Genomic DNA, 27,148 nt, shown 5'->3' with positions numbered 1-27,148 from the left:
AGGTCCAACACAGAGGTTTTATATTAATATCAAATCCTTTCTAGGTAACAATTGAGTACCTTACTGTGATTGTTAAAAAAAATAAGCTTTTTCTCAAGCAGGAATTTTGCTAGGACTGTGTGGGAGTTGTTTGAATAGAGAGGAGAAAACCGAAAATTAACTGTTATTGGCGGAGAGGTTTGGAACTCTCTTTCTAATTGGTCTATTAATGAATTTACCACAAGGTGATGTCACCATGGAAGGCCAAAACAAGCGGAGGTTGCAGGTGGACTTGATCATCATTTTCACAATTTCACAGTATTATTCCAACCTCATAGTGTGAAAATATATATAAAACACAGGGAAATCAAGTTTTTGACTGCACAGGGCCTTTAATATATCTCCAGCAATAGTGAAATAATAATGTTTCACCCAAAATAAATATCCCAAAATGTTATTGGGCCCAAAGAAAACTGTATTCAAGTGGTGCAGCCTTTTTATTGCTCAACAAAAGACGGACCGTCTGTTGTCAAATTGACTGGGGCCAGTAAAGGGCAGGCATCAAACATGTAGAAATAGCACCAGTCAATTTGAGAGCAAGAGATTTTCTGGCACCAGTCAATTTGAGAGCAAGAGATTTTCTGGCACCAGTCAATTTGAGAGCAAGAGATTTTCTGGCACCAGTCAATTTGCCAACGAGAGATTTGCTGGCCCCAGTCAATTTGACAACAAGAGATTTGCTGGCCCCAGTCAATTTGACAATAAGAGATTTGCTGGCACCAGTCAATTTGACAACAAGAGATTTGCTGGCCCCAGTCAATTTGACAATAAGAGATTTGCTGGCACCAGTCAATTTGACAATAAGAGATTTGCTGGCACCAGTCAATTTGACAACAAGAGATTTGCTGGCCCCAGTCAATTTGACAACGAGAGATTAGCTGGCCCCAGTCAATTTGAGAGCAAGAGATTTGCTGGCCCCAGTCAATTTGACAACGAGAGATTTGCTGGCACCAGTCAATTTGACAACAAGAGATTTGCTGGCCCCAGTCAATTTGACAACGAGAGATTTGCTGGCCCCAGTCAATTTGACAACGAGAGATTTGCTGGCACCAGTCAATTTGACAACAAGAGATTTGCTGGCCCCAGTCAATTTGACAACGAGAGATTTGCTGGCACCAGTCAATTTGACAACAAGAGATTTGCTGGCACCAGTCAATTTGAGAGCAAGAGATTTGCTGGCCCCAGTCAATTTGACAACAAGAGATTAGCTGGCACCAGTCAATTTGACAACGAGAGATTTGCTGGCACCAGTCAATTTGACAATAAGAGATTTGCTGGCCCCAGTCAATTTGACAACGAGAGATTTGCTGGCCCCAGTCAATTTGACAACAAGAGATTTGCTGGCCCCAGTCAATTTGACAACGAGAGATTTGCTGGCCCCAGTCAATTTGACAACGAGAGATTTGCTGGCACCAGTCAATTTGACAACAAGAGATTTGCTGGCACCAGTCAATTTGACAACGAGAGATTTGCTGGCACCAGTCAATTTGACAATAAGAGATTTGCTGGCCCCAGTCAATTTGACAATAAGAGATTTGCTGGCCCCAGTCAATTTGACAATAAGAGATTTGCTGGCCCCAGTCAATTTGAGAGCAAGAGATTAGCTGGCCCCAGTCAATTTGACAACGAGAGATTTGCTGGCCCCAGTCAATTTGACAACGAGAGATTTGCTGGCACCAGTCAATTTGAGAGCAAGAGATTAGCTGGCCCCAGTCAATTTGACAACGAGAGATTTGCTGGCACCAGTCAATTTGACAACGAGAGATTTGCTGGCCCCAGTCAATTTGAGAGCAAGAGATTAGCTGGCCCCAGTCAATTTGACAACGAGAGATTTGCTGGCACCAGTCAATTTGACAACGAGAGATTTGCTGGCACCAGTCAATTTGACAACGAGAGATTTGCTGGCCCCAGTCAATTTGACAACGAGAGATTTGCTGGCACCAGTCAATTTGACAACAAGAGATTTGCTGGCACCAGTCAATTTGAGAGCAAGAGATTTGCTGGCCCCAGTCAATTTGAGAGCAAGAGATTAGCTGGCCCCAGTCAATTTGACAACGAGAGATTTGCTGGCCCCAGTCAATTTGACAACGAGAGATTTGCTGACCCCAGTCAATTTGAGAGCAAGAGATTTGCTGGCCCCAGTCAATTTGACAACGAGAGATTTGCTGGCACCAGTCAATTTGACAACAAGAGATTTGTTTGTTGACCAATAAGATGACTGCTCCATTAGAATACAATTTTATGTGGGCCCAATAAAAAATGTTGGGCCCAGACATATCTGTAACTGTATATTAAGGAAATGTTCTGAAATTACAATGCAAAAATATTACATATAGCTCCTTTCAAAGCTATCTGAGGTGGTTTGAACACTAACTAAATCTGTAATTTCTTGTAATATTTAGTGAATTGGGAAAAATGAAGGACACATTGTTTTTGGAGGAACACTTTGTATCATAGGAGGTTGGTGGCACCTTAATTGGGGAGGGTGGGCTCATAGTAATGGCTGGAACGGAATCAATGGAATGGTAATCGAACACATCAAACACATGATTTCCATGTGTTTGATACCATTCCATTCACTCCATTCCGACCATTATTATGAGCCGTCCTCCCCTCAGCAGCCTCCTGTGCTTTGTATTAATGACTAAATACTCTACGTTTCTCTTTTAATTGTCTCATTGATAAGAATTACGGTAAAATTGAATGAGAAATGTGAGAATTAGTTAATTAAACGTTTGGTACAGTATGTTTCACACATTGTCTGCTTCTCCCTTTCCCTTACCTATGACCATGTCAAAGATTTAATCACAACTGGATCCGGCCTCTATCACTAATCCAGGCCATTAGAAGTAACCCCAGCACAGGAGGTTGGTGCCACCTTAATTGGGTAGGACAGTTTCTTGGTAACGGCAGGAGCGGAATCAGTGGAATGGTATCAAACACATCAAGGTGCAAAATGGGAGTGAGAGAGATATTATAGGATTATGGGTACTAAGCAAGTCTACGTCATGGATGTTTGGCTACTTCTGGGCTACAGCACCCAATATCATAAACTGAGCACTCCAGATTGTTGACTTTGTCTGCTTTATGTAGTCAGACATTACCGACACACTAATACATAGAAGAGGGGAGGGAAAAGAGGGCAATAGCAATGCAAATCTGGTTCTGCTTAAGCCAGCTCTATAGCCCTATATTCAAACATGACTGTGACAGAGGAGTGGGCTGAATCAGAAACACTAGCATCCAGGCTAGGGATATGCAAACTATTAGCAGAAACAGACTGGCATCCAGGTTAGGGATATGGTAACTATTAGCAGAAACAGACTAGCATCTAGGCTAGGGATATGCTAACTATTAGCAGAAACAGACTGGCATCCAGGTTAGGGATATGCTAACTATTAGCAGAAACAGACTAGCATCTAGGCTAGGGATATGCTAACTATTAGCAGAAACAGACTGGCATCCAGGTTAGGGATATGCTAACTATTAGCATAAACAGACTAGCATCTAGGCTAGGGATATGCTAACTATTAGCAGAAACAGACTGGCATCCAGGTTAAGGACATGCTAACTATTAGCAGAAACAGACTAGGATCTAGGCTAGGGATATGCTAACTATTAGCAGAAACAGACTGGCATCCAGGTTAGGGATATGCTAACTATTGAATTATTATTCAATTCTGACCTTACGAGCTCTGGAGCCTGCTGGTTTTCTGTTCTACCTGATAATTAATTGCACCCACCTCACATCCCAGGTCTAAATCAGTCCCAGATTAGAGAGGAACAATGAAAAAACTCAGTGGAACTCACTTCGAGGTGGAGAGTTGAGGGCTCGAATGGTTTTTACATTTAATGGAATACTTTGTCGGTCAAAAGAGTTGAGAAAGAGAGTCCTGTATAGACCACCTTGATTCAAGCAGCGAATAGAATGGACACTGATGCAACAAGGGGGAAATAACTATGTTAATTTACTTCTGTAGGTTATAAAATGTAAAATGGTGCCGGAGAAGAAGGTTGACATTCTACGTATCCCCAACCGATTGTGTTATTTTGTTTGTTTATTTGCGTTGTTCGTAACTTATTTTGCACATAATGTTGCCGCTACCGTCTCTTATGACCAAAAACAATTTCTGGACATCAGGACTGAGATTACTCACCACAGACTGGCATAATAATTTTTTTCCTTTAACGAGTCTGAAGCCCGACGCGAATGATATACTGCTTTCTCGGGAACAGGCCCAGATCCCCGTGATTTTCTTGAAGAGGAGGAGGAGAAAAAGGGGCCAGAGGGCGGGCTGCCTTTTGAGAATTCGTAGGCAAACAAATAAACGCCCACTTCCTTTCATTCTGCTAGCAAACGTCTTTGGAGAATAAAATCGATGACCTACGCGCAAGATTAAACTTCCAACGGGACATTCAAAAATGTAATATCTTATAATTCACAGAGTCGTGGTTGAACGACGACACTATCAACATACAGCTGGCTGGTTATACGATGTACCGGCAGGATAGAGCGGCGAAGTGTGGTAAGACAAGGAGCGGCGGACTATGTCTTTTTGTAAATTACAGCTCGTGCACAATATCTAAGGAAGTCTTCAGCTATTGCTCGACTGAGGTAGAGTATCTCACGATAAGCTGTAGACCACACTATCTACCTAGAGAGTTTTCATCTGTATTCTTTGTCACTGTTTACATACCACCACAGACTGAGGCTGGCACTAAGACAGCATTGAATGAGCTGTATTCTGCCATAAACAAACAAGAAGACGCTCACCCAGAGGTGGCGCTCTTAGTAGCCGGGGACTTTAATGCAGAGAAACTGAAATCCATTTCACCAAATTTCTATCAGCATGTGCAACCAGAGGGGAAAAAACTCTGGACCACCTTTACTCCACACACAGAGATGCATACAAAGCTCTCCCTCGCCCTCCATTTGGCAAATCTGACCATAATTCTATCCTCCTGATTCCTGCTTTCAAGCAAATTTTAAAGCAGGAAGCACCAGGGACTCAGTCAATAAGAAAGTGGTCAGATGAAGCAGATGCTTAGCTACAGGACTGTTTTGAAAGCACAGACTGGAATATGTTCCGGGATTCCTCCGATGGCATTGAGGAGTACACCACATCAGTCATTGGCCTCATCAATAAGTGCATCGATGACGTCCTCCCCACAGTGACCGTACATACATACCCCAACCAGAAGCCATGGATTACAGGCAACATCCGCACTGAGCTAAAGGTTAGAGCTGCCGGTTTCAAGGAGCAGGACTCTAACCCGGAAGCTTATAAGAAATCCCACTATGCCCTCTGACGAACCATCAAACAGGCAAAGCATCAATACAGGACTAACATCGAATAGTACTACACTGGCCCTGACACTCGTCGGATGTGGCAGGGCTTGCAAACCATTACAGACTACCAAGGGAAGCACAGTCGAGAGCTGCCCAGTGACACGAGCCTACCAGATGAGATAAACTACTTCTATGCTGGCTTCAAGGCAAATAACACTGAAACATGAAGGAGCGCACCAGCTGTTCCGGAAGACTGTGTGATCACGCTCTCTGCAGACGATGTGAGTAAGACCTTTAAACAGGTCAACATTCACAAGGCTGCAGGGCCAGATGGATTACCAGGACGTGTACTGCAAGAATGCACTGACCAACTGGCAAGTGTCTTCACTGACATTTTCAATCTCTCCCTGTCTGAGTCTTTAATACCAATATGTTTTAAGCAGACCACCATAGTGCCTGTGCCCAAGAACACTAAGGTAACCAGCCTAAATGACTACCGACCCGTGCACTCACGCCTGTAACAATGAAGTGCTTTGATTGGCTGGTCATGGCTTACATCAACACCCTTATCCCAGAAACCCAAGACCCATTCCAATTTGCATACCGCCCCAACAGATCCACAGATGATGTAATCTCTATTGCACTCCACACAGGCATTTTCCACGTGGACCAAGGAACACCTATGTGAGAATGCTATTCATTGACTACAGCTCAGCGTTCAACACCATAGTGCCCTCAAAGCTTATCAATAAGCTAAGGATCCTGGACTAAACACCTCCCTCTGCAACTGGTTCCTGGACTTCCTGACGGGCCGCCCGCAGGTGGTAAGGGTAGGTAACAACACATCTGCCAAGCTGATCCTCAACACAGGGGCCCCTCAGGGGTGCGTGCTCAGTCCCCTCCTGTACTCCCTGATCACTCATGACTGCACGGCCAGGCATGACTCCAACACCATCATTAAGTTTGCAGATGACACAACAGTGGTAGGCCTGATCACCGACAACGACGAGACAGCCTACAGGGCGGCGGTCAGAAACCTGGCCGTGTGGTGCCAGGACAACAACCTCTCCCTCAACGTGATCAAGACAAAGGAGAAGATAGTGGACTACAGGAAAAAGAGGACCGAGCACGCCCCCATTCTCATTGACGGGGCTGCAGTGGAGCAGGTTGAGAGCCTCAAGTTCCTTGTTGTCACCAACCAACTAACATGATCCAAGCACACCAAGACAGTCGTGAAGAGGGCACGACAAAACCTATTCCCCCTCAGGAGACTGAAAAGATTTGGCATGGGTCCTCAGATCCTCAAAAGGTTCTACAGCTGCACCATCGAGAGCATCCTGACTGGTTGCATCACTGCCTGGTATGGCAACTGCTCGGCCTCTGACCGCAAGGCACCACAGAGGGTAGTGCAAATGACCCAGTACATCACTGGTGCTAAGCTTCCTGCCATCCAGGACCTCTATACCAGGAGGAAGGCACAAAAAATTGTCAAAGACTTCAGCCACCCTAGTCATAGACTGTTTTCTCTGCTACCGCACAGCAAGCGGTACCGGTCCAAGAGGCTTCTAAACAGCTTCTACCCCCAAGCCATAAGATTCCTGAACATCTAATCAAATGGCTACCCAGACTATTTGCATTTCCCCCCTCTTTTACACCACTGCTACTCTCTGTTGTTATCATCTATGCATGGTCATTTTAATAACTCTACCTACATGTATGTATTACCTCAACTAACCGGTGCCCCCGCACATTGACTCTGTACCGGTACCCCCCTGTACATTGTATAGTCTCGCTATTGTTATTTACTGCTGCTTTTTAATCATTTGTTACTTTTATTTCTTATTCAATCCATATTTTTTTATACTGCATTGTTGGTTAGGGGCTCGTAAGTAAGCATTTCACTGTAACAAAACCTGTTGTTTTTCGCGAATGTGACTAATACAATTTCATTTGATTTATAATTTGGTTGCAGGATGCACCATAAGAAGATAGCTGTGAATCATTATTGAGTCATTGTGGGCCATTTTGACTGATGAAGTCCGTTTCAGATTTCTTGGCAGAAAATGGCTGACAACGCATCCCTATCAGTCATTCAGCTAATTTATGTCAGTCCATAGTATCTTAGATGTTGTATTACAATATGTTTTTGTAAGATACAGTACTACTTCATGGTCTCTCCCTATCATTTAGGACTTGCTTTACTCTGCACTAGTGTCCAGGGATTTGAGAGACAGATCGGGAGAAACTCGATAGTGGAACCAGACAGAAAAATACATATCGCTTCCGACATCCCTCCCTTCCTTCCTGTCTCTCTGGCTCAGCACAGAACATGGGTCCTGTTCCAACATTTTATGTCTCTCTGGCTCAGCACAGAACATGGGTCCTGTTCCAACATTTTCACATCTCTTCCTTCATGTCTCTCTGGCTCAGCAGAGAACATGGGTCCACTAGGTTTAGGCTGTGTCATAAACTCTGTGGCTGGATTTATTTTTGCTTCATTGTCATGCCAATCGTGTGTTTCTTTTTACTCTCTGAGGAGGAAGTTAGCAGGAAATGTGTTTCCCAGGAATAGACCACTACTCATCTCATCTCCCTGCAGACCACTTCTACATCACTAATCATCAACCCTTCTCCCCCTCTCAATAGCAAGGCTATACTCACTGAGTCTGTACATAGTCAAAGCTTTCCTTAAGTTTGGGTCAATCACAGTGGTCAGGTATTCTGCCACTGTGTACTCTCTGTTTAGGACCAAATAGCATTCTAGTTTGCACAGTTTTTTTGTTAATTCTTTCTTTCCAAAGTCTAAGTAATTCACTTTTAGTTTTCTCATGATTTGGTTGAGTGTAATTGTGTTGCTGTCCTCCTCTATAACAATAATTACATAAATACGTACCCACACACATACACAGTTCCAGTCACAGAGGCAGTGATTACAGAGTAAAGTCACAACTCTTCAGTGGCATCCCAGCGATTGAGCCCACTGATCTCACTCACACAGAACTACCCTACACCTTGAGCTCTTTCTCCCCTCTCTCTCCAGATGACATCCTGCGACTAGTGAGGTCTGGCTGCCCGACAACCTTCCCGCTCAACCCCATCCCCTCCTCCCTTCTCCAGACCATCTCTGGAGACCTTCTCCCATTCCTCACTTCCCTCAACAACTCATCCCTGACCACTGGCTGTGTCCCCTCTGGCTTCAAAATGGCCCAAGTTGCTCCCCTCCTCAAGAGAAACCAACACTCGCCTCATCTGGCGTCATAAACGATTGACCTGTATCCCTTCTTTCTTTTCTTTCCAAAACACTTGAGTGTGCTGTCGATGATCAACTTTCTCATTATCTCTCCCAGAACGATCTTCTTGACCCTAACCAGTCAGGCTTCAAGACGGGTCACTCAACTGAGACTGCTCTTCTCTTTGTCACAGAGGCTCTCTGCACTGCCAGAGCTGACTCTCCCTCTTCTGTTCTCATCCTCCTAGATCTAGCCTCTGCCTTAGATACCGTGAACCATCAGATCCTCCTCTCCACCCTCTCAGGGCTGGGCGTCTCAGGCTCTGCACACTTTTGGATTGCATCGTACCTGGCAGGTGACATGGAGAGAATCTGTGTCTGCACTACGTACTCTCACTAGTGGTGTCCCCTGGTTCTAGGCTCTATTCTCTTCCCTCTATACACCAAGTCATATCCTCACATTGTCTCTCCTATCATTTCTATGTGGATGACAATCAACTACTTTTCTCCTTCCCCCCTTCTGACACCCAGGTGGCGACACGCATCTCTGCATGCCTGGCAGATATATCAACTTGGCTGTTGGCCCACCACCTCAAGCTCAACCTCGACAAGACGGAACTGCTCTTCCTCCCAGGGAGGCCTGCCTGCCTGCTCAAAAACCTCTCCATCAGTGGTTTACAGCTCCACAGTGTCGCCCTCCCAAAGCGCAAATAACCTTTGCGTGACCCTGGACAACACCCTGTTGTTCTCTGCAAAAATCAAAGCAGTGACTCGCTTCTACAGGTTCATGCTCTACAACATCAGTAGAGTAGGACCCCACCTCACACAGGAAGCGGCGCAGGTCCTAATCCAGGCACTTGTCCTCTCCCGTCTGAACTACTGCAACTCGTTGTTGGCTGGGTTCTCCTCTTGTGTCATCAAACCCCTGCAACCTTCCCAAGTTCTCTCATGTCACCCTGCTCCTCCGCACACTCCACTGGCTTCCAGTCGAAGCTCACATCCACTACAAGACCATGATGCTTACTGACGGAGCAGCAAGAGGAACTGCCCCTCCCTACCTTTAGGCTATGCTCAAACCCTTCACCCCAACCCCAGCACTCCGTTCTGACACCTCAGGTCTCTTGTCTGTGATATGTGGTTGTCTCACCTAGCTATCTTAAGATGAATGCATTAACTGTAAGTCGCTCTGGATAAGAGCATCTACTAAATGACAAAAAAATGTCAAATGTTAATTAATGAGGGTGTTATTACCAAAGAAGAGAACCCTGTCTCTGCTGTTCAGTGACATTGGTTTTAATACATTTGGCCTTAACATGGAGGACATTTCAGGAATAATTAGGAACAGACTTGGCTTTGTTTTTGATAAAGACATGGATTCTTTCTTGCAAACAAATATGGTGTAGTTATTTTCATATCAAAGGCATGTAATCTCATGTCCTTGCCGTTACAGCTTGTTGTAGGCTGCAAAGCATAAGTGAGGTGTTTGTAAAGGCACAGATAACACGTCCATGCCCTGACGACTGCTCAGAACATTGGAATGTTGTTGCCAGTCAAAACAAAAACACTGGACTAAGCCTACCAAAAATTATTCTAGTCATGCCCCCCCCCCCCCCCCCCCCCAAAAAAAAAAGGTTTTTGGTTGATAGCTTGCTGCCATATTTTTTTTAAACCACACTAAAATATAAAATATATACTTTGATAAGTTAATAAATTAATACTGACATTAAATTACAGAACAAAATATGGACAAACCTGTAGGAATTTAAGCCAAGAAGACAAGAGGACACTCCCTTATCTTTGGGGTACAGAAAATACCCCCCCCCCCCCTCCGCTCCCATATCCCGGGAGATCTCCTGCCTCCCTCCCCTAGTCCCCCATCCCTTACTCCTCTGTCCCCCTCTGTCCTCCCCTCTCTCTCTCAAACCACCATCTGCTCGCCCCAGCACTTCCTACAGCCCACATATACCGCAGAGACAAAATACTCCACAATGCGAACACGGCGCAGCCAGGTAGACTTTATACAGGCAGGCAGTAGAGTTTGTATTGCTCTAGGTTGCAGTATGCGTACCACTTGGTCTTATAGATCATGTCGCCAATCACCGGTAGATACAGCACCGCGGCTGCCATGTTGTGAATTAGGTTGCCCTCCCAAGATGAGTACGAGGTCCTGCTTGTCTAGGAGGGTGATGAAGAAGGAGGCGAGGGTGAGGAGCCAGAAGAGGACTGCCACAAACAAGACGAAGTTGATGGAGCCTTCGTATTTGTTGGCGGCGATTGTGATCCAAAGTCCAGCTCGGAATAGGATTTGGAGGATTTGGATGAAGTTGAGAAAAGTCTTGAGGAAGTCCCGGAAATGTTTGCTCACCTCCGGCTAGGTGGGTGGGGGGGGGGGGGGGGGGGGGGGTCTCTGCTCTGGAGAACACTGGGACCTTTTACTGAGTAGGACAAGGGCTTTCAATCTAACACTGACTCAAATAAAAGAGAGAAAAAGGAGGGTAGATTGCTTATTAATAGGTGGTTAGAAGTGTAAAATTTGTCAGAGAGTTGTTTTTTCTTCTGCACAGACCCAGGTACAGCTGATCTAGGATGAGGGCCCATGTTCATAAAGCGTCTCTTATTCATTGTGAGAAAAAGTGCTAAACTGATTCTAGATCAGCACTCCTACTCTGGATATGATTTGTTAATATGGGCACAGAAATTCCCAAATAGAGAGACAGATGGCACTTTGTTCATGTTCTTGAAGATACTGAAAGGGACAGGGGGTACCTAGTCAGATGCAAAACTGAATGCATTCAACCGTAATGTGTCTTCCGCATTTAACCTAGCCACTCTGAATCAGAGAGCCTGCCAGTGATGTAATTATAGCTGTGAATCACAGTCGAGTCATTGTGGGCCATTTGGAAGGATGAAGTCTGTTTTAGATTTCTTGGCAGAAAATGGCCGACAACACATCCCTATCAGTCATTCAGCTAGTTGATGTCAGTCCATAGGAACAGTATTAGTTTTGTAAGCTACAGTACTTCACTGTCTCTCCCTATCCTTTAGGACTTGTTTCACTCTGCACTAGTTTTTAGGGGTTTGAGAGAGACAGACAGGGAGAGACAGATAGAGAAAAGACAGGTAGATGAGACATGAGAGAGAGAGACACATCCCCACCCCAACCCCTCCACAAACAAACCCTGGCCACACCCTATACAGGCCCCCACAGATCAGTTTATTCCCCTTCTACCCCTGATCAAATTTCCAATTGGCTATATTTACCGTACGACATACCACATATTCACCCTGCACACCCTAATTGACAAACAAACAAAGGCAAAATCTTCTCATGCTTTATTGATTTTTGCTTTAACTAGGCAAGTCAGTTAAGAACAAACTCTCATTTACAATGACAGCCTAGGAACAGTGGGTTAACTGCCTTGTTCAGGGGCAGAACGACAGATTTGACCTTGTCAGCTCGGGGATTCGATCTAGCAACCTTTCAGTTACTGGCTCAACACTCTAACTACCAGGCTTCCTGCCGCTTTGTTGAGATCCCGATTGGCACAGTGGGCTAAGGCACTGCATCTCAGTGCTTGAGGCGTTACTACAGACACCCTGGTTTGAATCCAGGCTGTATCACAACTGGCCGTGATTGGGAGGCCCATAGGGCGGCGCATAATTGGCCCAGCATCGTCCGGGTTTGGCCGATGTAGGCCGTCATTGTAAATAAGAATTTGTTCTTAACTGACTTGCCTAATTAAATAAAGGTTAAATGTAAAAAATAAAAAAATAAAAAGCTTTTGACTCAATTTGGCATGAGGGTCTGCTAAATAAATTGATGGAAAGCGGTGTTGGGGATAAACATACGACAATTTAAAATCCATGTACACAAACAACAAGTGCACGGTTAAAATTGGCAAAAAACACACATTTCTTTCCACAGAGCCGTGGGGGGGAGACAAGGATGCAGCTTGAGCCCCACCCTCTTTAACATGTACAGTGCCTTTGGAAAGTACTCGGACCCCTTGACTTTTTCCACATTTTGTTACGTTACAGCCTTATTCTATAATGGATTGAATAAAAAAAAATCCTTAGCAATCTACACACAATACCCCATAATGACAAAGTGAAAACAGACTTTTAGAAAAATTTGTGCTAATTAAAAAATAAAAAATAAACTGAAATATCATATTTACTCAAGTATTCAGACCCTTTACTTAGTACTTTGTTGAAGCACCTTTGGCAGCGATTACAGCCTTGAGTCTTCTTGGGTATGACGCTACAAGCTTGGCACACATGTATGTGGTGAGTTTCTCCCATTCTTCTCTGCAGATCCTCTCAAGCTCTGTCAGGTTGGATGGGGAGCATTGCTGCACAGCTATTTTCAGGTCTCTCCAGAGATGTTCAATCGGATTCAAGTCCGGGCTCAGGCTGGGCCACTCAATGACATTCAGAGACTTGTCCCGAAGCCACTCCTGCGTTGTCTTGGCTGTGTGCTTAGGGTCGTTGTCCTGTTGGAATGTGAACCTTCACCCCAGTCTGAGGTCCTGAGTGCTCTGGGGCAGGTTTTCATCAAGGCTCTTTCTGTACTTTGCTCTGTTCATCTTTGCCTCGATCCTGACAAGTCTCCCAGTCCCTGTCGCTGAAAAACATCCCCACAGCATGATGCTGCCACCACCATGCTTCACCGTAGAGATGGTGCCAGGTTTCCTCCAGACGTGGCGCTTGGCATTCAGGCCAAAGAGTTCAATCTTGGTTTCTCATGGTCTGTGAGTGTAGGTGCCTTTTGGAAAACTCCAATTGGCTGTCGTGTGCCTTTTGCTGAGGAGTGGCTTCCGTCTGGTCACTCTACCATAAAGGCCTGATTGGTGGAGTGCTGCAGAGATGGTTATCCTTCTGGAAGGTTCTCCCATCTCCACAGAGGAACTGTCGAGCTCTGTCAGAGTGACCATCAGGTTCTTGGTCACCTCCCTGACCAAGGTCCCTCTTCCCCAATTGCTCAGTTTGTCCAGCTCTAGGAAGAGTTTTGGTGGTTCCAAACTTCTTCCAAGAATGATGGAGGCCACTGTGTTCTTGGGGACCTTCAATAATGTAAAAATATTTTGGTATCCTTCCACAGATCTGTGCCTTGACACAATCCTGTCTCTGAGCTCAGTGGACAATTCCTTCAACCTCATGCATTGGTTATTGCTCTGACATGCACTTTTAACTGTGGGACCTTATATAGACAGGTGGGTGCCTTTCCAAATCTTGTCCAATCAATTGAATTTACCACAGGTGGACTTCAATCAAATTGTAGAAACATCTCAAGGATGATCAATGGAAACAGGATGCACCTGAGCTCAATTTCGAGTCTCATAGCAAAGGGGCTGAATACTTATGTAAATAAGGTATTTCAGTTTTTTATTCTTAATACATTTGCAAAAATGTCATTATGGGTTCTTTTGTGTAGATTGCTGAGCTTTTTTTTTGTTATCCATTTTAGAATATGGCTGTAACCTAACAAAATGTGGAAAAAGTCAAGGGGTCTGAATACTTACCGAAGGCACTGTACAGCCATAATATGACATTTGAAATGTCTTTTGTGAGTGTAATGTTTAATGTTCATTTTTAATGTTTATTTCACTTTTGTTTATTATCTATTTTACTTGCTTTGGGAATGTAAACCTATGTTCCCAACCCCTTTGAATTTAATTTAATTGAGAGAGAGACCATTGAAGTGTTAACTGGTCTCGCCCAGTCTACTCTAGTCCAGTTTGAGTCCATACAGGAAATGTCTCTCTGGTTGAGTAGCCAGAGTAAATATCACTGGGCTGGCACTCTAACTAATCTGTCTGGCTTTATATGTGTTGAAGTGCCCTTCTCCCAGGGTTTCTCTCTGTCACAAATGCTCTCACTCGCTCATTCTCTCTCACTCTTTATATGTTCCTCACACTATCTCTCTCTCTCATCCCCATCTTTCTTCTTCTCCCTCCGTCTCTGTCCTACCTCCCCCCTTCTCACTTTATTTCTTAGTTAAGATGGTAAAACACAATCTCACTGTATTCCACATCTGTCCAATGGCTCTCTCTCTCTCTTACACTCACTCTTACACTCACTCTTACACTCACTCACTCACTCACTTACTCACTCACTCACTCACACACACACACACACACACACACACACACACACACACACACACACACACACACACACACACACACACACACACACACACACACACACACACACACACACACACTAGGCAGCAGCTCCGACACACATTACACTTAGTTCCTTGGCAGACGCTCTTAGGTACAGTGTCTTGCTCTTACAGTCAGTCCATACATGGCTGAGTCCAAATATCTGGTTCTGACTAGAGAGAACATTTGAGAAAACGACAACTCCTTTATGCAACACAAGCAAAGCTGTCAGTTTCCCCAAAAACAAATCAGATGCACATAACTGTACTTTTGGGACGAGGATCATTGTAAGGGATCAAATGAAAACTATTTGTTACTGATTGAAGTTGTGAGCGTAGGAGGGGTGGCGTGAGCAGGTCTTATTGAGGAGGGAAGGATCTACTTTGTTTCTGTCTGAGCTGTTTGCTTGGCCCGTGCTGCAGACCCATCACTTATGACTCTCTCTCTCACACAAACACACACATATATTTACTTTATATCCCTACAATGCATCTGTTCAACATTAGCCTTACCATTCCATCTTGTGTTTTGTGTCCTACAGTCTACTCAGGGCTCAGCAACCAACATTTTCACAATGCTTCCTTCCTCCCTTGCTTCATGTCTCTCTGGCTCATCACAGAACATGGGTCCTGTTCCAAAATGTAAATATCGCTTCCTACATCCCTCCCTTCCTTCATGTCTCTCTGGCTCAGCACAGAACATGGGTCCTGTTCTAACATTTTCATCTACACCCCTCCCTTTCTTAATAATGTCTCTCTGGCTCAGCACAGAACATGGGTCCTGTTCCAACATTTTCATCAACACCCCTCCCTTTCTTAATAATGTCTCTCTGGCTCAGCACAGAACATGGGTCCTGTTCCAACATTTTCACATCTCTTCCTTCATGTCTCTGGCTCAGCACAGAACATGTGTCCACTAGGATTAGGCTGTGTCATACACCCTGTGGCTGGATTTATTTCTGCTTCATTGTCATGCTTTGTGTCTTTTTGCTCTCTGAGGAGGAAGTTAGCAGGAATTGTGTGTTTCCCAGGAATAGACCACTACTCATCTCATCTCCCTGCAGACCACTTCTACATCACTAATCATCAACCCTTCTCTTCCCTCCCCCTCCACATACACACCCTAAACCCCCACCGTTAATTCCTGTAAGAACTGCCACTTTCCCAATCACTATGATCTTTATCTCTCTCTCTGTCTCTCTCTCTCACACACACACACAAACACACACACACACACAGATATAACAATAATCACATAAATTCATACCCACACACATACACAATTCCAGTCACAGAGGCAGTAATTACAGAGTAAAGGCACACGCTCTTCTGTCTTTCATGTGGCTGTGTGGCATCCCAGTCACCCCTGCTGATTGGTTAAGCCAGTTTGTCTCAGACAGGAAGTAGCTGAGGGCTCCCCACCCCAATCTGCTCCCCACACCAATCTGGCTCTCGTTTGGGAAACCAACACCATAATCTTGAACACACACACTCACATAGACACACACACATAAAAGTATGGCCAGACAGAGTTTGCAGAGGCATACTTTTCAGATTAGAAAAAACTCTGGAAATGGTTATTATTGAAAACAAACAGGACTACTGTAGCCAATGCTTGACTTGGACTGAAATAGGTTCCGGTAGTCATTGTGTGTACCGGTACACTTTATATGTAGGTGCAGGAGCTCCATAATGCTTTTGAGCTAATATTCTATAATAGGAACAGGAGCTCAAGCAGCAGAACGTTTGAGATGCTGGTACTCAGCTCCGGCATTAATGACAGTGTTATTACCAAAGAAGAGAACCCTGACATTGGTTTTAATGCATCAACATTTGGTCTTAACATGAAGGACACTTTAATTAGGAACAGACGTGGTTTTGTTTTTGATATAGACAAGGATTCTTTCTTGCTAAAAGAACACTTAAAAACATTAGCAACAAATATGGTGTAGTTATTTTCATATCAAAGGCATGTAATCTCATGTCCTTGCCGTTACAGCTTGTTGTAGGCTGAAAAGCATAAGTGATGTGTTTGTAAAGGCACAGACAACACGTCCATGCCCTGACGACTGCTCAGAACATTGGAATGTTGTTGCCAGTCAAAACAAAAACACTGGACTAGGCCTACCAAAAAAGTATTATAGTCCAACAACAAAAAACACACAAAAATATAAAATATATACTTTGGTAAGCTACTGAAATGATACTGACATTAAATTACGGAACAGAATATGGACAAACCTGTAGGAGTTTGAGCCAAGAAGACACTCAGTTTTGGAGGACATAAAATACCCCTCTCCACCCGTGTCCTCTCCCCTATCCAGGGAAAGCTCTTGCCTCCCTCCACCAGTCCTCCGCCCTATCCCTCACTCTGTTCCCCTCTGTCCTCCCTTCTCTCTCTCTCAAACCACCGTCTGCTCACCCCGGCACTTCCTACAGCCCATATACACCGCGGAGACAAGATACACCACAGCGCCCAGACATGCGAACACGGCGGCAGCCAGGTAGACTTTATACAGGCAGTTGTGTTTGTATTGCTCCAGGTTGCAGTATGCGTACCGCTCCGTTTTGTAGATCATGACGCCGATCGCCGGTAGATACAGCACCGCGGCCGCGATGTCGTGAACAAGGTTGCTAAGCAACCACCGGTCCCCTCCCAAGATGGGGACGAGGTCCTTCTTGTCCAAGAGAGTAATGAAGAAGGCGGCGAGGGTGAGGAGCCAGAAGAGGACTGCCACGAACAGAACGAAGTGGATGGAGCCTTCGTATTTGTTGGCGGCGATTGTGACCCATAGTCCAGCTCCGAATAGGATTTGGAGAATTCGGATGATGCCGAGAAAACTCTTGAGGAAGTCCCGGAAATGTGTGCTCACCTCCGGCTGGGGGGGCATCTCTGCTCCAGCGAACACTGGGACCTTTTACTAAGTAGAGCAGGGGAGTTCAATCTACCACCGACTGATAATTAGGACAGATAAAACGGAAAAGTAAAAAGGAGGGTAGATTGACAAATAAATAGGTGGTTACAAGTGAAAAATTTGTCCGCGAGTTTGTCCTTTCTTCTGCACAGCTCGGGGTTTTGAAATTAGGGCGATTGTGTGCGTATTCGTCTTTTCCGTTTCCTTTCCACTCCCCCCTTTCTCTCTCCCCCTCTCTCTCGGGGGTTGGGGTAGGAAACCGAAAGGGGAACCGATTCAAATTCAAAGACTGCTCCGCCTCTCAATTCAATTCAAAGGACATTATTGCCATGGGAAACATATGTTTACATTGCCAAAACAAGTGAAATAGATAATAACCAAAAGTGAAAAACAATCAGAAATGAACAGTAAACAAAATAATATAAGCATTTAAAATATTATATTACGACTCTGTAAAGTGTTGTAACAATATGCAAATAGTTGAAGTACAAAAGGCAAAATAAATCAACATAAATATGGGTTGTATTTACAATGGTGTTTGTTCTCTCTCTCACTCTCTGCCTGTCATATTGTGTGTGTGTGTGTGTGTGTGTGTGCGTGTGCGTGTGCGTGTGTGTGTGTGTGTGTGTGTGTGAAACATATGTTTCCCATGCCAATAAAGCAACTTGAATTGAAATTGAATTGAACTGAATTGAGAGAGACTGAGAACTTTGCTGAGAGTTTGTTTGATTCATGTTAAACTCTTTGTTCCTCATCAATCTCTGTTCTTTAAGTGCATTAAATTTGTTCACACTCCTGAAACAGTTTTCTTGACAACGTTAATACAACAATGTGTTTCGTTAGCTGGCCGTATTGAAGTTGATTAAAAAAGTTGACAGTTTGACTAAACCATGCACTCTTTCCTGCCAAGTTGTCAAAAAGACAACATTATGTGGCTGAGACAAACATGCTGTTTTCAGAGTGTAGCCAAAACCTTGGAATGTGATGCATAAGAATAGTGCAGAAAATAATAACTGTTTGCCTTGAAAGAATCTTGAGAGTTGGCTGAGTGTCAGAAATGTTTAGTGAGTCTGTTTTCCTGTTTTATGAGGAGACACTTCGCTAGTGAAAGGCTCCTCCCCTGGTTCTCAAATAATCAACAGTAGGTTACTTCCAAGAGGTTATTAATCCTTCTGAAGTACTCTGGTGCCCCTTGGTGGCAGGCACAAAGACACACACACACACACACACACACACACGATTTGACATACTGTACATACTCACACGGGAATGCACGCACGCACACACAGACCTACACTGAACAAACACACAACACACACACATACACACATAGCCTAATTGTGCACAATATTTTATATGACATTAAAAATTTAAAAACAAATATTTAACCTTTATTTAACTAGGCCATACACACATCACATAACACACACACAGACACACAGTTCATAGGTAATACACATTACACTATAGCTTTCTAAGATATGATGCAACATGTCAGTCTGATCATTGTAGATGTGATTAGGTCAGGTCAATGGCTGGGGGTCATGGAAGCCAAAAGTTGTGCAGTAATCAATGGTCTTCCATCAGTTACTGAGTGCGTTGACTTCAGGGCAGAACACATAATGGCAACCTAAAGATGACGAGTTCACGTGGGTTTCTAAATGTCAGCATGATGCCATGTCCCTTCTAGATGATGCACAAGTATACAGTTTTTTGTCATGAGTGCATTCAACTCTTGCAATCTTGTAACCCGCTGTGAAAGTGTGAAGTTAGTGCGCACAGCGAGATGCCATACACTACAGGGACATTCCGTACCCAAGCAGGCGAAGGCACACACACACACACTGTAGGGGAGTGATTTTTGTCTCACACATAATCGTCAAGCCCCTCAAACACAGCTTCGTGCCAGGAGCATTGACGTCAATAGATTAACTACGTGGCCGAGGGGCGGATCTTCACACCATGCTCCGCCCACAAACTCTGATCGCTCGAGAAAACATTCCATCCGGCCCTATAAGGTGGGGTTAATTACCATGTCTGTTCTCATTGGTAGATAGACACAGTGGTGTAGACCCAAGATGACAAAACTACAGAGTGCGGCCAATTGACAACAACACCGAGTGCACAGAGCTATCGATAAATCAAAGGTCCTTTATTATCCCTAATTGACCGGATATACCGCAGTGCAGGACAGAACAAAATAACATAGAGACAATTATATTGGAAAAAGCATAAGAACAACGTGTCACTATCGTTTTAGGGTAAGAACATGTTTCCTATAGTATTTGTTATTCCAGAGTTGTGTATTCGGCTTTTACACACGAGACTATCCTTGACCTATATTGGCTGGGTGGAAGACCACTTTCCAAAACCATTTGTTTGCAGCCGAAATGCACAGTAGTTTCTGGCCTCGTACCTTTACACAAAAGGAGTCCAAATATGTATGTTTTGATGCAGACTAACAAAAGAAAAATAAACAAACACGTTTACTTTTTCAGACATTCTTGCACATATTTGCAAAACTGCATAATTGTCTTTGATTGTCACATATCTGCATGCCAATTAAACCTGTGTACATATGACAAGATGCTTTGATGCACATATGGTTGAAATATGCAGTCAATCAATTAATCAATCAAATGTATTTATGAAGCCTTTTTTACATCAGCCGATGTCACAAAGTGCTATACAGAAACCCAGTCTAAAACCCCAAACAGCAAGCAATGCAGATGTAGAAGCACGATGACTAGGAAAAACTCCCTAGAAAGGCAGGAACCTAGGAAGAAACCTACAGAGGAACCAGGCCTAGAAAGGCAGGAACCCAGGAAGAAACCTAGAGAGGAACCAGGCTCTGAGGGGTGGCCAGTCCTCTTCTGGCTGTGCCGGGTGGGGATTATAACAGAACATGGCCAAGATGTTCAAAAGTTCACAGATGTGCAGCAGGGCCAATAATAATAATCACAGTGGTTGTAGAGGGTGCAACAGGTCAGTAGCTCAGGAGTAAATATCAGTTGGCTTATCATAGCCAATCATTCAGAGTTAGAGACAGCAGGTGTAGTAGAGAGAGAGTCGAAAACAGCAGGTCTGGGACAAGGTAGCATGTCTGGTGAACAGGTCAGGGTTCCGTAGCCGCAGGCAGAACAGTTGAAACTGGAGCAGCAGCACAACCAGGTGGACTGGGGACAGCAAGGAGTCATCAGGCCAAGTAGTCCTGAGGCGTGGTCCTCGGGCTCAGGTCCTCTGAGAGAAGAGAAAGAGAGAGAATTAGAGGGAGCATACTTAAATTCACACAGGACACCGGATAAGACAGGAGAAATACTCCAGATATAACAGACTGACCCTAGCCCCCCGACACATAAACAATTGCAGCATAATTACTGGAGTTCTATCTGTGCATTTTTTAACCTTTATGTAACTAGACAAGTCAGTTAAGAACAAATTCTTATTTTCAGTGACAGCCTAGGAACAGTGGGTTAACTGCCTTGTTCAGGGCCAGAACAACAGATTTTTACCTTGTCAGCTCAGGGATTGGATCTTGCAACCTTTCAGTTATTAGTCCAACGCTCTAACCACTAGGCTACCTGCCGCCCCATGATTGAATGATTGAATTGTTGACAACACACTATATTATAATATATATTAAACCACATTTCATGACATATGGGGTCAATTCATCAATATTCAGACTTAAGTTGTTAGGGCTATTGTCCTTTTTTTAATCAATTTCCACCTGACTGACGTGCCCAAAGTAAACTGCCTGTTGCTCAGGCCGTGAAGCCAGGATATGCATATAATTGGTACCATTGGAAAGAAGACACTTTGAAGGTTGTAGAAATATTAAAATAATGTAGGAGACGATAACACAATAGATATGGTAGGAGAAAATCCAAAGAAAAACCCACCGGAATTAATTTTGTTTTGAGAGCCCATGCCCTTACAGTGGAAAGTATAGGGTCATTCTGAAATCTAGCTCTCAGGATGCAATTCCTATGGCTTCCCCTGGGTGTCAGCAGTCTATGTTCAAGGTTTCAGGTTTGTTTCTTCCAAAACGAGGAAGATAGGGATAGGGATAGACTTGGAAATTTGTGTATGCGCGTGAGGAAGAGGACACGCACCTGCTAATATCGTTTTCCTATTGAACATACTTCCTTCCTTCCGTATAAAATATTATAGTTTAATTACATTTTAGGGTATCTGAGGATTAAATAGAAACATATTTTAACTTGTTGAAACAAAGTTTAGGGGAAGATTTTCGGATTCCTATCTTGGCATGTTGAACGAGGGGATTACTCAAATCGATGGTGCCAACTAAACAGACTTTTTGGGATATAAAGAAGGATTTTATCTAACAAAACGACACAACATGTTGTAGCTGGGACCCTTTGAATGACAAATCAGAGGAAGATTTTCAAAAAGTAAGTGAATATTTAATCGCTATTTGTGAATTTCTGAAACCGGAGGAAAAATATTTTGATGTGGGGCGCCGTCCTCAAACAATCGCATGCATGCTTTCTCTGTAAATCGTACAGTGCAGTTAGATTAACACGAATGTAAGCTTTTAACCGATATAAGACACTTGTATGTTCCTAAATGTTTAATATCCATTATTTTTATGATTTTTTTTTGAATTGCGCGCCCTCCAGTTTCACCGGAAGTTGTCCCGCTAGCGGGACACCTAGGCTTAAGAAAGGTCGCATGGAAATGATGCAGACAATTACATTGGAAGCAACATTCTTTCCGCAATATTAAGCTGATCCAACCCCCCCCCCCAAAAAAAAAAAAGGTTGCATCAAATCAAATGTATTTGTCACATGCTTCGTAAACAACAGGTGTGGGTTAACATTGAAATGATTACCAACAATGCAGAGAGAAAGAAAATAGAGAGATAATAAAAAAGTTAAACATGTAATAATAGATACACAATGAGTAACGATAACATGGTTATTAACAAGGGGTACAAGGTCACTGAGGGTTATACACTACATGACCAAAAGTAAGTGGTCACCTGCTGGTCGAACATCTCATTCCAATATGATGGGCATTAATATGGAGTTGGTTCCCCGTTTCCTGCTACTACAGCCTCCACTCTTCTGGAAAGGCTTTCCACTAGATGGTGGAACATTGCTGTGTGGACTTGCTTCCATTCAGCCACGAGCATTAGTGAGGTCGGGGATTGATGTTGGGCGATTAGGCCTGGCTCTTCGGCGTTCCAATTCATCCCCAAGGTGTTTGATGGGGTTGAGGTAAGGGCTCTGTGCAGGCCAGTCAAGATCTTCCACACCAGTCTTGACAAACCTTTTTTGTATGGAACTTGCTTTGTGCACAGGGGCAATGTCATGCTGAAACAGGAAAGGGCTTTCCCCAAACTGTTGCCACAAAGTTGGAAGCACAGAATCGTCTAGAATGTCATTGTATGCTGTAGCAGTAAGATTTCCTTTCACTGGAACTAAGGGGGCCTAGCCCGAACCATGAAAAACAGCCCTAGACCATTAATACTTCTCCACCAAACTTTAAAGTTGGCACTATGCATTCAGGCAGGTAGCGTTCTCTTTGCATACGCCAAACCCAGATACGTCCGTCGGACTGCCAGATGGGGAAGTGTGATTCATCACTTCAGAGAACGTGTTTCCCTGCTCCAACACTCACTGGTTAGTGACTGTTGCAACCGAGGACACACTAATTGTACGTGCTATGCGCTTCAGCACTCGGCGGTCCCTTTCTGTGAGTTTGTGTGGCCTATCATTTCACGGCTGAGCCGTTGTTGCTCCTAGACGTTTCCACTTCACAATAACAGCACTTACAGTTGACCGGGGAAGCTCTAGCATGGCATAAATTTGACAAAATGACTTGTTGGAAAGGTGGTATCCTATGACGGTGCCATGTTGAAATTCACTGCGCTCTTCTGTACAATGTTTTTAGCACAAAAAGGGTAAATGCAGATAGTCTGGGTAGCTATTTGGTTAACTTCTATATATAACAAACTATTTAGTGGTCTTATGGCTTGGGGTAGAATCTGTTCAGAGTCCTGTTGGTTCCAGACTTGGAGCATCGGTACCGCTTGCCGTGCGGTAGCAGAGAGAAAAGTCTATGACTTGGGTGGCTGGAGTCTTTGACAATTTTTAGGGCCTTCCTCTGACACCGCCTGGTATAGAGGACCTGGGCCATCCGCTCTACCCTCTGTGGCGCCTTGCCGTTGGATGCCAAGCAGTTTCCATACGAAGCAGTGATGCAGCCAGTCAAGATGCTCTCAATGGTGCAGCTGTAGGACTTTTTCAGGATCTGAGAGCCCATGACAAATCTTTTCAGACTCCTGCAAGGAAGAGGCGTTGTTGTGCCCTCTTCACGACTTTGTTGGTGTGTTTGGACCATGATGGATCCTTAGTGATGTTGACACAGAGAAACTTGACGCTTTCGGCCCGCTCAGCTAGAGCCCTGTCGATGTGAATAGTGGTGTGCTCAGCCCTCCGTTTCCTGCAATTCACGATCAGCTCCTTTGTTTCACTGACTTTGAGGGAGAGGTTGTTGCCCGGTCTCTAAGGCACTGCATCGCAATGCTAGCGGCATCACTACAGATTTGGGTTAGATCCCGGGCTGTGTTGCAGCCATCCACGACCTGGAGACCCATGAGGCGGCGCACAATTGGCCCAGCGTCGTCCGGGTTAAGGGAGGGTTTGGCCGGCCGGGATGTCTTTGTCCGATTGCGTTCTAACGACTCCTGTGATGGGCCGGGCGCATGCACGCTGACATGGTTGCTTCCTCTGACACATTGGTGCGACTGGCTTCCGGGTTAACTGAGCAGTGTGTCAAGAAGTAGTGCGGCTTGGCGGAGTCATGTCGAAAGCCATACGTCCTCCGAAACCTTCGCCTCTCCTGAGTCCGTACTGGAGTTACAGCGATGGGGACAAGACTGTAACTACCAATTGGATATCACAAAAAAGGGGTAAAATGTCATTTTAGTTGCCTTGTTTGCTAGATTGACATATACGAAATACATTTTCGAACAGATGGGTTTATTGGTGTTAAAAAACACTAGTTATTCTATTTCGGACCCCCAGGCTGCATGATGTCATGTAGCCTGTTGTTCTTGTGTTTATACTTTTTCATAACGACATGTTTGATGTTGGACGACAATAGAATGTTCATGATGTCACTGCGACAACTGTATACAGATATGTCGATAGAAGTAGTTTAAACTGGCCTCTACTCTTGAAATCTTTTGTTAGAAAACTACCGTACTCACTGTTTAGCACATGGCCTCACATGTGAATCATTAAAGAGAGGTGGGGCTAAGGCTTAAGAGGGTGTGAACGATTCTGAATGGGTGTAGAAAAAGAAGAGGTCTCCAGTAGGTGTACCAAAATATTTAAAGGCCATTTTCTCAAAAGTGGGGTTACAAGTTTATCAACTTTAAAAGCAGAATTACTTTCCCATTTGTTCCTCAACTGCAGTGTATGATATACTATTTTCTAGCTCTGAATCTGTTATCCTATGTAAAAAACACTTTCAAATCGAGGTGGTCGGTCACAAATGCTATGCAAATTGCCATTCTAATATGTCATTGCTGGTATGACCTTCTTTTGACTCAACATCCTAGTAGAACTCTTGTTATTTCCAAAATAAACATGAAGTTGGAAAAAAAAACAATGGGAAGCTCTTATTTTGTTGTTAGTAATAGGAATTTTAAGGTGAATTGTTTTTCAATAATAGTTTTTCAAGAAGAGACAGTTCAAGGGTTAATGCAATATTTTACTTAGTGCAGCATTTCAATTACATTATTGATGTGTGTCACCTTCGGTGCATAATATTCTAAAGTGACTTCCTCAGGTTGCCGTCTATTCTAGAACCTCAACAGGAACACAGTAGATAGGCCTATCATACAATCTGAATTAACTGAATTAGATCAAATGCTTTACAATTCCATATGGTGGAGAGAGAATGGCTACATTCCAAATAACCACACTAACTTACAACTTAAAATGGAGCAATGTATTGTGCATGCTTTTTAAACAGAATTCTAGTATGGATATTGGAGCCGAGCCCTACTTTCCTCCAGTAGGCTACAGTTGACCTAGTGACACAGCCAGGTAACTACTGTACCCTACGTAACTCTGCTAATACCATTACACTGCCTGCCACTGTGCCAGTTCTTCATGTGTGACCAAGTAGACTTAATTAGATGACTGGTTCTTACCAGAGTTACTGTATCGGTAGACTGGTTCTTACCAGAGTTACTGTATCGGTAGACTGGTTCTTACCAGAGTTATTGCATCAGTAGACTGGTTCTTACCATCTGCAGTGTAATAGTCATTGGGACCGGATGGACCGGGTTCCTCTCTCTGCTCCTCAAAGCAGGAATAAACAATCAAGGACAGGTAGACTGGCAGCAGCTTGCCTTGCAACCCACCGTGTTTCCCTTACAAAGGGCCTGGAGGTTTTCCTAAACCATAACCCGGCCAGTAAACAAATAAGGGCCCAGAGTTTCTCCTTGGCCAGGACATGCTTCAGTCACACCATCCTAAATCTGTAACTGGCACAGTGCTTCCTCTGAGTAAAATCAAGTTGCCCCTAGAAACAGACTCACAAGAAAAACTATGCAAATGCAACGAGTGAGTGCTAGCCCTTAACCCTAACCTTTCATATCCTCCACAGGTAGGCCCATCTGGCGGGATCTTCTCACCACTCTTGGTGTCTCTCCCCTGGGGAGGATGGATGCGGAGGCAGCATCTCCATCTCCCTCCTCCACGGTGGCAGGGCCCTCCACACTGTGGTGTCTGCCAGAGTGGAGGAGTAGGAAGGCCTGCTCAGGGAACATCTCCGACGGGGTGAGTTTGTTATTATTTAAGATGTGGATATTCAGTCGGCAGATCCAAAGGTAAAGGTTCAGCACAGGGATTGACAGGTGAAGGTTTTTAAGGTGAGGTTAGAACTAAGGAGGTGAGGTTAGTGTAAGCATCAAGGTTAGGAATCATTCAATCTGCCAGCTGTAGTTATTGTAAAAGAGAATGTGTTCCTACTTCTCAATGACTTACCTGGTTGAAAAGAGTCTAAATAAATAAAACTACAAATTATGTATGCAATTTATTTACCGTGGGTAAACAGGTGACCGTGACTCTGTGTCAGCTGCAGGAGTTGTTCACGGCGGAGGGCCCAGCTGGGCTTCCGAGTGGCGCAGCGGTCTAAGGCACTGCTTCTCTGCGCAAGAGGCTTTATCACATTCGGCCGTGATTGGGAGTCCCATAGGGCGGTGCACAATTGGCACAGCATCGTCCGGGTTTGGCCGGGGTAGGCCGTCATTGTAAATAAGAATTTGTTCATAACTGACTTGCCTAGTTAAATAAGGGTTTTTTATATATATATATATATACACTGCTCAAAAAAATAAAGGGAACACTTAAACAACACAATGTAACTCCAAGTCTATCACACTTCTGTGAAATCAAACTGTCCACTTAGGAAGCAACACTGATTGACAATACATTTCACATGCTGTTGTGCAAATGGAATAGACA

The 27,148-nt window shown here is 44.1% G+C and overlaps 1 protein-coding gene and 1 pseudogene across 1 annotated transcript in view; both read right to left on the bottom strand.

Annotated features, from left to right (window-relative positions):
* The window catches only part of LOC129828743 (MARVEL domain-containing protein 1-like), a 60,297-nt gene extending 42,411 nt beyond the window's left edge, over positions 1-17,886 (bottom strand). Inside the window, exon 1 of the mRNA XM_055889913.1 lies at positions 16,966-17,886. Coding sequence (XP_055745888.1) covers positions 17,127-17,615 — 489 coding nt within the window. The 5' untranslated portion in view covers positions 17,616-17,886 and the 3' untranslated portion in view covers positions 16,966-17,126. The remainder of the gene's footprint in view (positions 1-16,965) is intronic.
* LOC129828456 (MARVEL domain-containing protein 1-like) lies at positions 10,415-11,180 on the bottom strand (annotated as a pseudogene).
* Positions 17,887-27,148: the final 9,262 nt, after the last annotated feature.

This window comes from Salvelinus fontinalis, chromosome 30 (genome assembly GCF_029448725.1).
Source record: "Salvelinus fontinalis isolate EN_2023a chromosome 30, ASM2944872v1, whole genome shotgun sequence".
NCBI classification, from domain to species: Eukaryota; Metazoa; Chordata; class Actinopteri; order Salmoniformes; family Salmonidae; genus Salvelinus; species Salvelinus fontinalis.
Note: the sequence above shows the minus strand (reverse complement) of the source record. Positions and strands in the feature narration are given on the sequence as shown.